The 16,845-nt window shown below is 40.7% G+C and overlaps 1 protein-coding gene, 1 non-coding gene and 1 pseudogene across 2 annotated transcripts in view; all 3 read left to right on the top strand.

Moving 5' to 3' along the window:
- Positions 1–16,845, top strand: part of IQGAP2 (IQ motif containing GTPase activating protein 2) — a 266,925-nt gene that overhangs the window by 172,815 nt on the left and 77,265 nt on the right. The window contains exons 12-13 of the mRNA XM_045847877.1: positions 4,945–5,069; positions 13,297–13,460. Coding sequence (XP_045703833.1) covers positions 4,945–5,069; positions 13,297–13,460 — 289 coding nt within the window. The remainder of the gene's footprint in view (positions 1–4,944; positions 5,070–13,296; positions 13,461–16,845) is intronic.
- On the top strand, positions 174–1,544 carry LOC123824897 (annotated as a pseudogene).
- Positions 5,311–5,436, top strand: LOC123825031. The gene has a single exon (XR_006786813.1). It is a non-coding gene; the product is annotated as a small nucleolar RNA SNORA11 (small nucleolar RNA).

The following is a 16,845-nucleotide window of genomic DNA, read 5'->3' as shown; positions in this document are numbered from 1 at the left end:
CTTGCGTATCCCTGGAGGCAGCTGATGGATTTGCACTTTGGTGGGGGAGTTGGGGTGGGCGGGGACCAGCTGGGGCTGTGGGGCCTTGGGGATGGGAGTGGGCCTTGAAGTTGGGGGCAGCTCTAGGACTGCAGCGACACCACATCCAGGGAGCACCTAGGCCCAGGTGCAGGATGCTGTGGTTCCAGGGTGCCATTCTGGCCATCGTGGCATTGGCCAAGGGGAGCACACAGTCTTCCTGGTGTTCCTGGCAGATGATGAGAGGTCTACACAGATGGCTGCAAGTCGGCAAGATGAAAGTACCAGAAGCATCTTCAAACAGTTTTGTTGCTCTTAAAATTGGTACCAAAAGTGGAGCCTGCCTACAGTTTTCACCAGTCTATCCTGTAGTGTGTGTTCCATCCAGTTTCTTTACTGTAGACAGTGAACGTCCTTGGAAATAATAGCAGGAAGTGTTTATGCAGATGAACTTGTTACCAGAATTCACAAAGTCTGGCAGATGCACTCATTAAAAGGTGAAACATCAGTGGCAAATGGCAGCCAGTCAGAAAATTCAGTCTCTATCCCATCCATTGTATTTGAACCTATCAACACTTCTGAAAACTATCAGTCCAGAAATGGAGAGGTCTGTGAGACACCACTCACTTCTCTTACAAAGTCAGATTCCACAGCAGGAGAAAGATCAGGCCCTGCCACTCCATCTCAGGAGCCAGTGGATGTGTGAATCAGGGACCTGTGAGGACCTCCCTGTCAGGGTGGAAAGATTAACCAAAAACCATGAAGAAAGAGAAAAGGCAGAAGGTGGGGCAGCTCAAGAGCATATAAAACAACAACAGATTGCATTGGATTATGCAGAGAGAGCTGCTCGTTTTGCAAAGACAAAGGAAGAGGTAGAAGCTGTTAAAGCTGCTGCCTTGCTGGCTAAACAGCAAAGATGGAAGTTAAGGGGGACGCTTCTGTAAGAGAAAGAAGCACAGATGCAAGAAATCAGTTCTGTCTTCCTGATAGTTCTTCCTGACGAATCAGCTCCCTTCTGACTCGCGGTAGAAGAGGCAAGGCAGTCTGCTGCACAGATGTTGGCAACACTTATAGTAATTTTGCATTAGCAACTGTGTTTCCCAGGAAAGAATTTACCAAAGAAGATTACAAAAAGAAATTACAGGATTTGGAGCTTGCCCCGAGTGCTTCAGTGGTACTTTGCCAGCAGGAAGATCAACTACATTCTTGTACATTCTTCCAGTGGAGAACTTGGGCATCATCGGAGACAGTACCTGTTCCTTGCCAGCTGGAGATTGATTAGCAACTTCTTATTTAGTAATCCTCCTCCTGCACAGACCTCAGTGAGGGCAGTGTCTTCAGAATCCTCCCACCTTGCATCATCTAGCAATTCAGAAAAAAAGGGAACCTATGGGAAAAAGGGTGCTGGAGAAGTGGGGAAAGACTTTAAAAAGGAGGCGAAGACATATGGATTGAGGACTCAGTGTGATGGTGAAGCTGAAAATAACACTTGGAATGGAAATTCTACTCAACAGTTTTTAGTGTGACAAGTACATTATGAGCAATAACCATTGTTTCTCTAATGATTTAACTCAACTGAAATTCTGCTGGAGAGGAAGGACTACTTTATGTTTTCTAACCAATCTATAAAGTATCTCTTGATTCCTGCTTAGTAGGTTAAAGACGTTTAACTCAGACAAGTCAAGAAATAAAATAACTCGCTCCTAGGTCCTTGTGTATGGTAACCAACTGCTAGAAGCCTAAAAGGATCAAAAGGTCCGCCACCACCTTCCTTTATCAGCTTCCTTATTCAGTATTTCATATACCCCTTAGCTCTCAGATGATATGTTTTGTTTGGAGCTATTTTGCTCCAGAACTCCTACACCCACAAAGTAACTGGTATGTCACTGAGTAATTTCACTGAGTATAGCATTTTAACTAGCCAATCAGATGATAATTTATGGGGTTTTTTTCCTCTTTCCACTCATCAACTACAAGCAAAAAGCTTAACTTTTCAATCCTAAACACTGAATAAAAAACCTTCCCCCCCAAAAAAAATTGATTTAAGCATTTTCTGTGTCACCCGGATGACCCAATACCGACATAGATTCAGGGCCCGCTTCGGTTCTTGAGTTTACAGTTGCATCGGCCCCACATGACCTTCTGTGGCCTCAGCATTTCACTTCCAGTGTCAGCTTTGAACCTGGGTTCTTGGAAGCCTGAGTAACAGGTTTTCAAGTTTAAGAAACACTGCTGAGTCTGGGCCAGTCCCTATAGTTGTGTAGGTTCATAGCAGAAGAGTGTGGGCATGGCCACCTTGATGAATTCTTACCAAGTCTGTGCCTAGTCATCATGGCTTCCAGCCTTGGGACTGGTTTTCCCAGGAAGGTTCTTTTGTCTAATCCTCACAAAGATGATGTAGAGTTGACATTGGCTCTAGGCACATGCTATTCCCAGACTAATTGTTCTAAAACATAGCCATGTTTACCACGCCCCTCTCTTTGTGTTCCCAGTTCTCATCTGAATTAAGAACAGACTCCTCACTCTGAACATGCTGTTCTGGCCTGAGCAGCAGCTGTACCTTTCCTTGTACTTTGCCCTTCAGCCAAGCTGGATCTGAACACATTGTGCACTTTCTGGCCTGTCTGCTCCCATGCATGCACCTCTCACCTCCAGGAATGTAATACCTGCCACCCGCTTCTGCCTGGCACAGCGCTGGAGCTTCCCAGCCCCCCCCCCCAGCACAGATTATACTTCATAAGTTGTCTCCATGCTTCTCTCCACCCCCACTAATGTCATCTCTCCTGAGAATTAGCATGATGTGGTCACAGTGGTGGAGCCAAAAGTGTAATTTTGATTCCTCCCAGCAGAACTCTTTTCTCTTCACCTGTGAAGCACAAAAGCAACACAGAAATATCTTCTCTGCATTAGCAGAACAGTTTTTAGGACTAAGTGCTTGGTCTAGTGCCTGTCCCAGGCAAGGCACTCCACCACTAAGATTTCCTTCTGCTGCTGCTTCCTTGGAACCCCCTTATTTCCACTCTTACTGACCATCTACAGGATGGCCTTTCCTGTGCTCTGCTGTTTTACTCTCTTGGAGTTTTTGTCACCTTATCCACTAGACTGAAAGCTCCTTGAAGTGTAAAGGCTGCATCTTGTTTTATATATAGTAAATGCTTAATAAACACCTGCTGAACAAAATTGGCATTTTAATCTCACAACGCCCCCAGTCTGTTAGAAACATAATCTTACTAGTCTACCCATGGCAGTTGGTGAGAAGAGCTCTAAGAGAGGTGGGAGGATAAGGACATGGACCTTTCGGGTCAACTGCAGAACACTTTCCAAAGTTGATGTCTTCGATACTCATATGGAAATGCCTGTGGAGCTCTGTTGTTACCCCTAAAATCTTTGCCCTCAGACTAGTGTTGTTCATTTCTAAAGAAGTGATCAGTGAGTGTTGTTCTTTCTGTGTTTATCCTTAAGCTTTCTTGTTTTATTCCCATTGGATCATCATTTAGATGTTAAGCATGTGACATGGTCATAAGGATTTTGCACTCATTTTTAGAATGGCCCCATCTATAAGGGATGCTAGCCATGCAAGTTGTCATTTGTCCATCGTGTTATTATGGTTAGTATTGTATATTACTAGTGACTCAGAGTATCTTCTTAGGTCTGTAACTCTTGGTAAGGTGAAAACCTCACATGTGACAGTTGACCAGGTGCAGGCCTGCATTTGGTGATGCCTCCGTCAGCCGCCTGTTGTTCTGAATGCTGTTTTTCTCTCTCATGCTGCTCTCTGTGGAAGACACCTCAGTGTCACCTTGGGGTGATACAGGACTTTTAAGAAAATCTGTCACAGCAGGAAAACAGTTTTAGACTTAAGGCGATGTTAATTTTTTGCAGCTCCCTTAGGAAATCCACAGGTGCTATTCAGAAGTTAAACCACATAGTAAATCAATATGCACATAGGCGATTGGTCTTTATTTCCCTGGAGAAGCGCAAAAGCAAGATAAACGGTGAAATCTCTTTACTTTGGGCTAGAATGGCTCGTGTTAGCTTATGGTTGTAACGTTAGTTCTGTAATTTTTAAATTAAAAAATTGATTATTGAGAAATGAAAGTTTCTTAGTAATATATCAAGATGGATTTTTTTTCTCTAAAGTTTCTTCAGACAAGAAAAAGAATTGGAGTGGTTGACCGAACTCTGTTTCCCAGAGGGCTATGCAGCATGAGGAGGGTCAAGGGTCTGGAAGGAGGTGTGAGAGTCTGTGGCAAGGAGGGGACATACGACGGGGTTTTGTATAGCTGCTCTGAAGCCTTAGGTGGAATTAGCAGATGAGGAGAATCTTTAAGATATTCTGGTTCAATTTATGCAACACATCTTCAAGAAAGCATTACAGTGAAGGTGTGTGTTACTCAGCAAGGTTTCTGGAACTGCGTTTGCATTTTGTTTGACTCCTCAATGGGCCTGTTAGATCTCAAGGTAACTCAACTATGTTAGGGTTATAGCTGAAGGGTCTCTTACAGCTCAGATTTGGGGAAAACAAAGTAATAAAAAGAACCCATGATGGAAGGGTCGAGAGCCATGGTCATTCCAAGATGTGCAAAACAGAGAAAAATTAGTATTTAGGGAAAAAGCAACTTCACAGAGTTGAGAATGTCTAAGTGTGTTTTTGTTTTGTTTTCCGTGAGTTAGGTACAAAGTAGGATTTTGAGAAACTTTCATTAAGCAGCATTTGTATGTAAAATATTTTTAAGAAAAAGAACAGTATTAGTGTAAGTGAGCTTTCTGTATGCTGACAAAGCTGCACGTGACAATTTTGTCTTTTTACTCCGCGACTAATCTCGTAACAGCTACTCTCAGGCCCCTTGCATCAAATTGAAAATGCGGAACCTGGACAAAGAATGAATGTCTCTGATTGGCGTCCTGGTGTTCTCCCTCCCACAGGTATGCAGATGAACTGCTCTCCTTGAAACTGGAAGTTTTGTCCCAAGGGCAAGAGAACTTAAGCTGGAATGAAATTCAGAATTGTATTGATATGGTTAATATTCAGATTCAAGAAGAAAAGGACCGTAAGTATGGAACACTTTCTTATCTAGTCTAGTGGGAAACAAGGTGTCTGGACAACTTGGCTCTCTAAATTAGGGCTACAGATTTGTACACATGAAGCCCTGTGGCAGCACACTCCCCTAACATGTACGTATGTATATATACATAAATTGTATGCCTGTGCTACTGCACCAACATATCACAAACACGACGAGGTATGCATGAAAAGGCATGAATGGACATAATAAAAACACATGTAAATAGGGGGTGTGATCAGAGCAGGGCGCCGGAGACTGGCTCCTCTGTTTACAGCACGTCCAACAGCAACTCGGGTGTGCTCCTCACAGGGGCCGGGCACCGTGGCTTCCTGTGACGGTACGCCCTACATGTGGGAAAAAGCCCTAAATAGGGGTCCTAATAATTTTTATTTATTGGTACTTCAAAGATGACTACTCTATATAACTCAGTTTTTTAGGCACTGAACTTTATTTTGACCTTTCATTTGGACATGTTTCTGAAAGGAAAACATACATATTCCTGCCCTAGGAAGAAATTGGAACATAACCTAACTGGAGCTGTATAATCAGAAGTCATGGCAAATTGCTGTGTTTGTAGAAATTATGAACTACCAGCATGAAAGTGGACAGGCTCTGGAAGATGTGCCCTGAAACATGCTTTCTTGAATGTCACTTGCTTCCTTATCATTTGCCTCTGGTCTATAAAAACAGTGAGGAATGAGGAGCTGTGTAACTCAGCAATCAGTATATTCACTGCTTTTCTGCAGCATGAATTACCAACTTCAAGCTCTAAGCTGCTTTTTCCGTCATAAAAACAAACCAACCAGCACCATCATCTCTGACTTCCTCTGAGCTCTGTGATCTGTCAGCAACATTGGATTCGGATTGCTAATGTTGTTGAGCTCCCTTCCACACTCGGGTTTGACTTACTTTTCTAACTCACTTATTCTAAGTTTGCTAATAGAGTAGGCGGGTACTTCTCTCACAAGTTTAGGCTGCTTTGTCCTAGTGTGTTTTGGGAAGGTCTTAAGTCTGGTCTTCCCAATGCCTTAACTTTAGGATGGTACAATTACTCTTGAGATAAAACGAATGGCTTTGTTAGTTCATTGTATTTGCATAGTTTCCTTCTCTGTTTACTGTTTCCTGCAAGCACTTGTGCCCAATATCAGGCTGGGTTTGTTTTGTTTTGTTTTTTATTAAACTTCTCACTCTAGGCCCCAAATACAATAGAAAGCAGGGTGCAGGCGGGCTGCCTTGGCATCGTGTGCCATGGATGGACCACTCTTACACTGACCACTAGACTCTTTCTTCTGTTTGTCCTTGTCAAGTTGTGTACAAATCCAAATGTCCTCTTTGGCAACCACACAGCTTTCTGCTGCCTCTCCACATTCCCGTTCAGTGAGCCTCTTGGAATCCCGGCAGTCAGATGGTTTATATGAGAGCCACTTAGCTCTTGTCCAGCATGTTGGCTTGGGAGTTGGTGGTTGTTGCCAGATGTTAATCAAGAGGGAAGCACTAATTTGCGCAGATGTTCAGCATCGACTGCTGGGGGGAAAGATCCTGGTGTTTGTGTCCTGTTACAGAGCTTAGTGTCCCAGGCCTCTGTCCTACCGCCTTCCTCCTGGACACCCAGCTGCACACTTGCAGTCTCCTGCAGCAATGGTTTGGCCGCTTTGGCTATTGCCACCCAAGGGTGGGACTCCTCTCTTTGAGTAGGCAAACAAAGAATCATGTCTCATCTTTGTTTTCTAATTTTTCCCAATTCGTTTTTTTTTTCATTAAAAATTTATTAAATTTTGGGGGGTGACATTGGTTAATAAATTTATATATGTTTTTTAAGTGTATAATTCTAGAATACATCATCTGTGTATTGTATTGTGTCTTTACCACCCAAAGTCAAGTCTCCTTCTGTTACCATTTATCCCCCTTAATCCTCTTCTACCTCCCCCACCTCCCTTTCCCTCTAGTAACTGCCATACTGTTGACTGTGGCTAAGAGTTTGTTTGTGTGGGGGGTTTTTTTGTTTGCTTAATCCCTTCACCTTTTTCACTCAGTCCCCCCAACCTGCCTCCCCTATATGTATAATCTTCTATTAATCTTCTCTGTATGTATAAGTGTGTTTGTATTTTGTTTATTTATTTTATTCATTAGACTCTACATATAAGTGAAATCATATGGTATTTGTCTTTCTCTGAGTGGCTTACTTCATTTAGTGTAATTAATACCCTCCAGGGTCCTGACTGGTGTGGCTCATCTAGTTGGACATTATCCCACAAACCAAAAGGTCAAAGATTTGATTCCTGGTCAGGGGGCATACCTAGGTTGCGGGTTCTGTCCCCTGCTGGGGCTCATGAGAGAGGCAACCGCTCAATGTTTCTCTCTTACACGTTGATGTTTCTCTCCTGGTCTTTCTCCCACCCTTCCCCTCTCTCAAAAAAAAAAAAAGAAAAGAAAAGAAAAGAAAAAAAGAAAAGCTTTTCAGGTCTATCCATGTTGTCACAAAAGGTAAGATTTTCTCTTTTTTTCCAGCCAAGCACTATTCCATAACTTTTTCCCAATTCTTCCTGACAACACTGGCAGGACAGGTCTGCTTTGGTTATTTTGGTAGTTGTTATGCAAGTGAAGGTGCATTAGTTCTCAGTGCTGACCAAATTGTAGTTTTACTCTCATTCTTGACTTTGATTGAAAAGGAGAGGGGGTGACATATTTGTCCCAGGCTGTCTAATAAAGTGTTTGCTTTTACCAAGAAAAGGAAAACAAGTAACATTTGTATAACTTAAAAAGAGAGCGATCTTTTGTAGGTGGTATGGCATTAATCTAGATAACTGTGGTATTCTCCGTGAGCTGTATCACATGGCGCCTATCATATTTCTTTTCAACATCTTGTCATGAAGGGCATATGCCATATCCGGGAGAGTTATTTCAGATATTCTGTATCATATTTTCTTTCTACTTTTTGGGGAATTGAATACAGAACGTTTAACTTTTCTGTTTTGGTTTGGTTTGTTATTTGGTCAAAATGAGGTATTTTTGTTTAAAGTTCCTCAAGTATTGAGTTTGATACCATATACTTAGGTAATTGCTTAAAAAGCTAATTTTTTATAAGACCACATACTCAGATTTTATTTATTTTTTTAAGATTTTATTTATTTTTATTTTTAGAGAGGGAACGGAGGGAGAAAGAGAGAGAGAAACATCAATGTGTGGTTGCTGGGGGCCATGGTCTGCAACCCAGGCATGTACCCTGACTGGGAATTGAACCTGCGATGCTTTGGTTCGCAGCCCTCACTCAGTCCACTGAACTATTCCAGCCAGGGCAAAGAGCTAAATTTTTAAAGTACACTATCGTGAACAGGCACGAATTATACAATATAATAATTAAAACATCTGAAAGAGCTGAGAATTTTTTGTGGACATCTTGAAAGTGCATTACTCTCCCCTCCCCACCCCTGCCACGTGCTCCCAGCTCTGACCCTCTGTGTGCCTTGTGATGTGGAGAAGGTGTGCAGCTGATGGGAAATGATAAATGTGGAAGGTGAATTTGATAGAGAAGATGCTAAATGCATTTTGTTAGACTTGGATGCTCTCTTGATTTCTGCCTGGAAAGTTCACTTTTCCCAGTAGAGCCATAGATGAGCATTATTTTAACCATGCAGCCTAGACAAGAAAGTTTTCTTCCTTTGAATTATTTCAATTAGAATTGTTGCTTTTTACATTTGGTAGGTACCATTCTTTGTAGGTTGCCTCCTCTGCTGTCTCAAATATACAGCCTATAAGAGGATGCCCACTCTGTCATTGGACTAAAAGGGTATAGTCTCACATGATGACTTGAAGAAGTGGGCCATGAGCTGAGGCTCTGTAATCTTTGCTCAAATGGGATTTCCCCTTGACTTATAACTGAGGAAGTGATCAGATGGACCAGGAGGCTTCTGGGTAGGTCTTTCAGCTCCTGTGAGGTCATTTACTGTGACCTCAGCAGCTGTGTCCTTAGAAACACACCAAACAAAACTTAAGCAGGTGATTTCAATCAAGTCAGCTGGCATGCAATCATTCCTGGGTGAGCAGCCATTGGGAATACACATTTCTCATAGTTTTGTTAAGATCATTTTTGGATGGGGTGTTTAAAAGTATTTAGAACAATCTACCCAATGAAAGGAAGTATTTTGTGCTCTCTAATTTATAATACTCCAGGGTAAAATGATAATACCTCATGTGTGAATAGTACTTAGACTTTCCTGAGTTTTTTTCCAATGTTTTGAAATAATGTAACTTGCATGTTAGAGAAGTACTTTTACTTTTTCTTCAAACATATTTCAGTACTATAAGCAGGAATAATTTCTAGTCATTTTAGATTGTTCCTTCCTCCTGATAAATCTTTTCATTCTTAGCAAGGTGGTATTTATGGAGTCATCTATTTGGGACATGCTTAGCTAAATATTTTACCTTAATTCCCATATTAAGATGAAGATACTTTTTAAAAATTAATAGTGCTTGTTCTATTTCATAGCATATCACATTTGTAAAATAACTTGTGACTGTTTTTGATGAAAAATAACTGACAAAATGAGAAGTAATAAGTTTGGCTTATTACTTCTCATAAGTAGAAAGTAGAGTAATCCAAAGAATAAAATGTATATCCAAACCTTTTTGCATTTCAGGCTCTTTTCCCCTGTATATCTCTACATTAAATTCTTCCAGCTCCGGTATTCTGTGATTCCCTCATCCACTATCTAAGTGAGGGCTGCATTAGAAATTAACATCCCTGCTGCTACTGGTGTATAAAGTTATCCCCCTTTTTATAGCAACTTCATTGAGATATTCACATACCATAAAATTTACAGGTTTATTGCTTTCATGGTAGTTTTTATGTATTTAAAAGTTGTGCAACAGTTATAAGACTTCTGTCCAGGTGTCTTCAGATGGTTATTCAGGTTGACTTTCCATATTTTAGCTGCAACTCTGATACGGTGCTGGGAGGAGGCAAGTGTGAACTTCTACCTCCAGCACTGCCATCTTGCCATCTCACCACTGCCTAAACTTAGAACATCTCCATCACCCCGAAAAGAAATCTCATACCCATTAGTAGTCACTCCTATTTTCCCCTCCTCCCATCCCCTGTGAACCACCAATCTACTTTGTTTTTATGGATTTTCCTATTCTTGACACTTCATATAAATAGAATCACGTAATATGTGGCCTTTTGTGTCTGGCTTTTTTCACTTAGCATAATGTTTTCAAAGTTAATCCATGTTGTATTACTTATCAGTGTACGAGGTCTGTCTAGAACATATCCAGCCATGTAATATGAAAAATAAGAGACATTTACTGAGGGTTATTCAAGTTATAAGAAACATTGAACATAGAACAATGCCGCTTCAGTCCCCTTCAAAGTAGCACCTTGGGACTTCACACAGTTCCCTCAGTGTCTCTTCCACTGTTCAAAACACTTTGCAAAATCCTTTGCTGGAATCGCCATCAGCTGCCTCATTGTATTTTCCTGAGTCTTATCAACAGTCTGAAATCTCTTCCCTTTTAAAGGTGATTTTAGTTTTAGGAAAAGCCAGAAGTTGCAGGGTGCCAATCTGGGCTGTAGGAGGGCTGAATCACCTAGGTGATTTGGTTTTACACCAAAAAACCCTTCACGAGACATGATGCATGAGTGGGTGTTTTGTTGTGATGAAGCTGCCAATCACCAGTGGCCCATAGCTGTAGCCATTTTCAACATATTGCATCTCTCAGCTGATGAAGAACATTGAGGTAGTACTCCCTATTGTTTGGCCTGGAGAGACATAGTCATGATGAACGATATCTTCCCAATCAAAAACCATAGTTACATGGTCTTGATTTTGCTGCGACTTTGCCTTACCTTCCTTGGGTGTGGAGAAAAAGGCGACTTCTATTGGGACAACTGGGCCTTCATTTCTAGGTCATAGCCATAGACCCATGATTCATCTCCAGTTATGAGGAAGTCTGGTTCATAGGTAGTGGTTTGAATCAAGTCATTAGCTATTGCAGCACAATGTTCCTTCTGCTCTGGCAGCAGATGCCATGGAACAAATTTTGCCATGACATATTTCATGCCAAGATCCTATATCAAAATCTCAGACACAGTTTTTGAAATTCCCAGATCAGCTTCTAGTTCTTGCACAGTCGGTCACCAATCTTTGTTGATTGCAGCCCGTACACGTTCAACATTCTCAGGTGTTCTGCTTGTTGCAGGCCTTCCAGAACATGGATCACTTTCAACAGATTCTCAACCACCTCTGGAACATTCCTACCACACTTTTATTTGTGCTGCGCTTGTTGCATCATCCCCAAATGCCTTCTGAATCATCCAAATAGTTTCCATGGAGGAATGTTTGAGCTAAATGCAAAATTTGATGCAGATTCATTGCTCTATTCGCTCAGTCATTTTGAATGCAATGGTCACACAGTATACATGCTCATTCAATGGTGTCTACCTACCACCCATACTGACTAGTACACTGAAGTCATCATTGTTCATGCATGTGCATTCCAGTCCACTCTCTTTAGTTGCTGGTTTACATTGATGTCGTGCAAACCATTCTTATTATGTTAACAATGGCTGGGCTTCATCTTCTTCTCTAGGTCAAATAATATTGTATTCCATGGATATTTTATTTGTTCACCAGTTGATGGATATTTGGGGTGTTTCTACTTTTAGCTCTTATACATATTGCTTCTATAAACATTTGTGTGTAAGATTTTGTGTGAACATGTGGTTTCAGTTCCCTTCAGTGTATACCAAGATGTGGAATTGCTGGATCATGTGGTAGTTTGGTGTTTAATATTTTAAGAAACTTCCTGTTTATCAAGGTTGACTGTACCATTTTCCATTTCCACCAGCCACGTGTGTCCCCATTCCACCACACCCTCACACTACTTGTTATTGTTTGTCTGTTTTATTAGAGCCATCCTAGTGGGTAGGACGTGGTATCTCTTTGGGATTTGGGTTTGTATTTTTCGAATAACTAATGATATTGAGCATGTTTTCATGTGCTTATTAGCCACTTCATGCCATCTTTAAAGAAATATCTATGTAAATCCTTTACCAATTTTAAATTGGGTTTTCATTTTTACTTTTGAATTGTAAGAGTTCCTTATATAGTTGGCATATCTGCGTACAAGATGTACAAGTGCACAGGACTTGCAAGTATTTTCTCCATTCTGTAAGTTGTCTTTCATTTTCTTTAATGATGTCCTTTAAAGCACAAAAGGTTTAATTTTTACAACATGTCACATATTTAATTTTTTCTTTTGTTGTTTGTGTTTTCGGTTTCATCACTAAAATGTAGTGCCTAATCCAAGGTCACAAAAATTTACTCCTATGTTTTCTTCCAAGAGTTTTATAGTGCATGCTTTACTTCTAGATCTTGGTCCATCTGAGTTATTTTTTGTGCAGGTAGTGATATAGGGAATTCAGCTTCATCCTAATGCATATGGACATCCAGTTGTTTCTGCTCCATTTGTTATAAAGACTATTATTTACCTGTTGGATTTTCTTAACAATTGTGTCAAAAATCAATTGACTACAACTGTAAGGGTTTATTTCTGAATTTGAAATTCTATTCCATTTATCTGTATATCTGTCCTTATGCTAGTATTAACTGTAGATTTGTAGTAAATTTCAAAATTGGGAAGAGTCTTCCAACTTTGTTTTTTTCTCTATTGGATTTTGTGTTCTTGATCTCTTGCATTTATATATGAGATTTAGAATCAGCTTGGCAATTTCTATTAAAAAAAAAAGAGCTGGGATTTTGTCAGGAATTACACTGAATCTATTTGAATGGTATTTCCATCTGAACAATACTAAATCTTTCAATTCATGAATATGAGATGATTTTTCCTTTTATTTAGATCATCTTTACTCTTTTAAATAATATTTCATAATTTTCAGTGTACATATCTTAATGCTTCTTTTGTTAAGTTTATTCCTAACTATTTATTCTTTTTGTGATTATAATGTATTTGTAATTGGAATCTATTGTAAGTGGGTTTTTTCCCTTACAATACAGTTTCCCTGCAACTGTATAGGGATGCAATTGATTCCTGTACATGATTTTATCTCTTGCCTTGGCTGTACTTCTGTATTCTTATGGTTTTCTTGTGTGGATTTTCCACACCCATCTCTAACTCAGTCTTTGCAACTGCTGATTCTAGAGAACTTAGAAAGTATTGTGACTTAAAAGGAAAACACTCTTCATTTTTCTAGGAATTGTGGCGGTAGGGCACATCAATGAAGCTATTGATGAAGGGAACCCTTTAAAGACTGTAGAAAGTCTGCAGTTACCTACTGCTAAAATTGAAAACGTGGACCCAAATGAAGCCCAGCACTACCAGGATGTTTTATACCATGCGAAATCACAGAAACTGAAGGTAAGTCTTAGTGAGTTTGTTTCTTTCAAATTTACAGACTGGGTGAGGGAAAAGCAGAAAGGAGGGGTTTTATACCCTTTTTTTTTTCCTGAAGCTTGTTAGCTTCTTGTTCCAGCAATTGCCTATGAATCAGAATGGAAGTAATTGGGCTGTCATTTCCCCAGCTTCAAACATTAGGGGGAAGCCGGCTCCAGAGCTGATTACTGCTTCTACTCTTTTACTAAAAACTCAGTTGTGAGTGAGTTTTTGTTCAGAGTTTAAGTCACTGGATATTTCTGAGTGCATACTGTGTGCATAATGAGGCGTGTAGCATCTGGTAGGGAAAAGAGGGTCCAAGGCACACACGACACCATTTTAATGTTCTCTGTCCTTATCTTCAATGCTTAAAAATGGATTGAGGCAATAGGCATTCTCTTATAGAATAGTTAAATAACAGTAGAAATAGGTGTGTGGTAAAGCATCAAAACAAGGAGTTCACAGAGTGATTCAGAGATGGTTGGGATCATTGTGGATTAGAGCCCCAAGAGGAGTTGCATTGGAGATAGAACAGGAAGCTGCTCCTGAAAGGTAAGGAACAGTTGGCCAGGAGGGTGGAAAACAGGATGATGTAGGCAGGTAATGGGTACCAGCATGGTTTGTTCTGGGTGGAGGAGAAGACTGACCTGGCCAGAGTTCCCATAAAGAGCAGAGGGTTTTATCTGGCTATGGAGCTTGTACCAATATTATGAGGAGTCTGACAGATACTGGCCATTATTGGGAGGGTACTGGGCTGAGTGGTGAGGCTTGTCTGACCTGTCACTTGAGAGTGGGAGTGATACTACCTGCAACCTAGCCAGTCATAGCTTTAATGTCCCCAGGTGCTAGCCAAACACAAAAGCGGTGAGCATCTCCTCTGTGTGGGTCTGTAGACCCCAGGAACTGCCTCATAGGAGACAAAAAATACGTCCTTAGTAAGAGCAGACATTTAATGATCACCTGCTCTTTGCCAGACATGGTGTTAGGTACTTTGTGCATATTCTCACATAATTCTCATCACAGCTCTATGAACTATCATTATCATTGTCTTACAGATAATGAAGCTAAAACTAAGTTGTCTAAATTTACCCAAAAAAGTAATTATTTCTGCAACCATGCCCCAGTCTATGTGACTCAGAAACATATATTATTGTGCATTAAAGGCAGATGGAAAAGGATATTTATTGCATCCTTTTTTATAATAGCAAAAGACCAAAAACAACTGAAATGTCCATCAAGAGGTGGCTTGTTAAATTGCAATATATACATATCCATATGTGAAAGACATCAAGAAGGGTGAATGGTTCTGTCTTGGACAATACTGAATTTGTGTGTTAAGTGCAAGTATGCTTCCACGTGCATACAAAAATGGGATCCACACCCATATGTAGGTATGCTTGTATGTGCGTAAACTGTTTCTGAAAGAAGACACTGTCTGGAAGGCGAACTAGGTAGAAGGTGTGAGACTTCTTTTTCTTTTCATACCACTTCAATTGTTGAATTTTTTTACAGAGTGAAAAAATTTTATTTTTATTACATATTCAATGTTTCTAAACTTTCAAAAAGCAAGGGTAACAACTCACAAAGGGCCAGTTCCCCCAGGAACTTAGTCTAGTTTCTAGAACAAAATTTCACCGATTCCGGTGTCCCCTTCAGAGTAAGTAACTTCATCTCAAACCGTTAGAAATATTCTGGCCTCATCTAGTCTCCACCAGCATACAGAAGTGGTTGCCACTGGGGAAGCGCATTGAGTTGCTAGAGAAGAAAAAGAAATATTTAATCTTTTTAATTTTGTACCATGTATTACCTATGCACAGAAAAATTGGAACTAAAAATTCACTAAAAGTAAAAAAATAAAGCAATGGAAATCCTGCTCAGTCACACATGACTAAATTACCTCATTAAAGGAGATGAAAACTGTTCGTTAAGGGGTGGGCCTTCTGTGCTTTTAGCCATCCGGTCAGCATGGCCGAGGTCCAGCATAGCCCCTGCGCCTTACAGGTGCCCTCATACAGATCTTCATTTGAGCCTCTCAGTGACTGTGGGTGCTCTTATAGGATGCGAGCGAACCTGAGGCTTGGGTTGAACACCAGGCCAGTGAGTGGGAGAATGAGACCCAAATCCAGGCCTTGTGTTACCACACCCCAGGGGGCAGGGAGGACAGCCTGTCCCCTAGGAAGAGTGGGCTGCCTCCTGTTGCTCCCATTGATATAGCGGTGGCCCTGGCACACAGCACACTTACTGGCATTTTAAGATAAAAGTTATTTGCTTTGCAAAATAGAGACAGACTCATAAGTAAAGAGCAAGCTGACAGCTCTGGGGGTGGGGTTGTAGGGATTGAGCAAAAAAGGAAAAGAATTTACACACTTGGACAACAGTGTGGTGATAATGGAGGAGGGGGAGTGTGGGTGGAGATGGAAGAGGGTAAAGGGAGATAAATGGTAATGGAAAAAATATAATAAAAACATATACTGAATAATAAACAAATTAAAATAACTTGCTTTGGAAACAGAAATTGCCATTCAAATCTTGACTTTGCCACAAATTAGCCAGGGATTTTAGTCAAGTCACCAAAATTCTCTTTGTTTCAGTTTTCACATGTGTAAAATGAGAATAGTAGTACTTACCTTATAGGATTATAAGATGATCCTCTTCCCACAGCCACGTGGGGCTTTGTCCTTGAGGTGAGCCAGACCCCACAAATGTTTCCTAGGCAGGCAGTGGAGGTCCCATCCAGCACATCCACTGTAAGGTTCTAAATTAAGCCCGAACTCCACAGCCCCTCTTCTGGGACCCCAGACCCTCCCCTGAGTGATCATGAGGTGCCAGCTCCCTGCTGGGCATCCTTCCTAAGTGGGAAAGCAGTGGCTTTCACAATGTAATTAGAGCATTAAATATGAGCCTGGGGAACTGGGTTCTAGTTCAGGCACTAAAACACTTTGGTCAATAAAATTAGGGTTTTGAACTGTTTTGGCAACAGCTTTAAACAGATTTAAAACAACTCCAAACAGTGAATCTGGTTTGGTTAAATTCCTATTTTTAAACAGTTTTCTTTCTCTGTCTATTAGTTGTTGTTTTTTTAATTTAATCTCTATTGTATTTTTTCCCCATTACCATTTAGTCCCTCCTACCCACCTCCCCTCACCCACTAGTTTTGAAACTTTCTTTTCTCAGCATGATCTTTCTTTTGGTGGGTGGGTGTGAGGTGGCATCTGGTTGTTTACTTGGTGACATCTCTGTGTTTCCTTTCTAACCTCTGCTGTTCTGATGACCAGAAGTTCCACTTGTGTTTGTGGTAGTATTTCTGTGCCTTGCCTTCCCAAGGTCCAGCTGTGGAAAATAATAGAAGAAAATGATATTATGGGTGTTG

This window comes from Phyllostomus hastatus, unplaced genomic scaffold, assembly GCF_019186645.2.
Source record: "Phyllostomus hastatus isolate PE091 unplaced genomic scaffold, TTU_PhHast_1.1 phas_contig_58, whole genome shotgun sequence".
Classification (NCBI taxonomy): domain Eukaryota; kingdom Metazoa; phylum Chordata; class Mammalia; order Chiroptera; family Phyllostomidae; genus Phyllostomus; species Phyllostomus hastatus.
The sequence above is the reverse complement of the archived record's forward strand: the minus strand, read 5'-3'. Positions and strand labels throughout refer to the sequence as shown.